General features: G+C 59.3%; 1 protein-coding gene across 1 annotated transcript in view; it reads left to right on the top strand.

Moving 5' to 3' along the window:
• AP3D1 (adaptor related protein complex 3 subunit delta 1) overlaps positions 1–457 on the top strand; it is a 27,890-nt gene that overhangs the window by 20,414 nt on the left and 7,019 nt on the right. Inside the window, exon 26 of the mRNA XM_025042661.1 lies at positions 424–456. Coding sequence (XP_024898429.1) covers positions 424–456 — 33 coding nt within the window. The remainder of the gene's footprint in view (positions 1–423; position 457) is intronic.

The raw sequence follows: 457 nt of genomic DNA, 5'->3' as shown, positions 1-457 counted from the left end.
GTTCAAAGTCCATCCACGTTGTGGCCAGTGTCCACATCTCCCTGCTTTTCATGGCCGAGTGACACTGCCCCATGTGGACGGGCTGTGTGTGTATCTGGGCATCTGGGTAGGTCACTCCTCTGGGCTGTCGCGTGTCTGCTGCTGAGGGCGTGTGTGTGGGCTCGTGTGGCCAGCTGCACCTCAGCTGTGCCCTGGTGCATTTGGAGGTGCTGGGCCATCATGCTGGGTTCATGCTCATTGGCCCCTGTGTTCCGACCTCAGCCAGCTGGGCTTCGTCGTTCCCCGTGAACCCTGGGAGGTGGCTGGCCCATCCACCCACACGTGTGCCCCATAGCGGGGCACACTCGGTCCCCGTGTCTCAGATCACGGTATTAGAGGAGGGTGTTGCCAGAGAAGTGGGGTGATCCTCTCCTTTGGCTTCAGAAACCTTCCAAGCATAAGAAGAAGAAGCACAAGA

This window comes from Pteropus alecto, unplaced genomic scaffold (assembly GCF_000325575.1).
Source record: "Pteropus alecto unplaced genomic scaffold, ASM32557v1 scaffold30, whole genome shotgun sequence".
Taxonomy (NCBI): Eukaryota; Metazoa; Chordata; class Mammalia; order Chiroptera; family Pteropodidae; genus Pteropus; species Pteropus alecto.
This window is presented reverse-complemented; position numbering and strand designations above follow the sequence as displayed.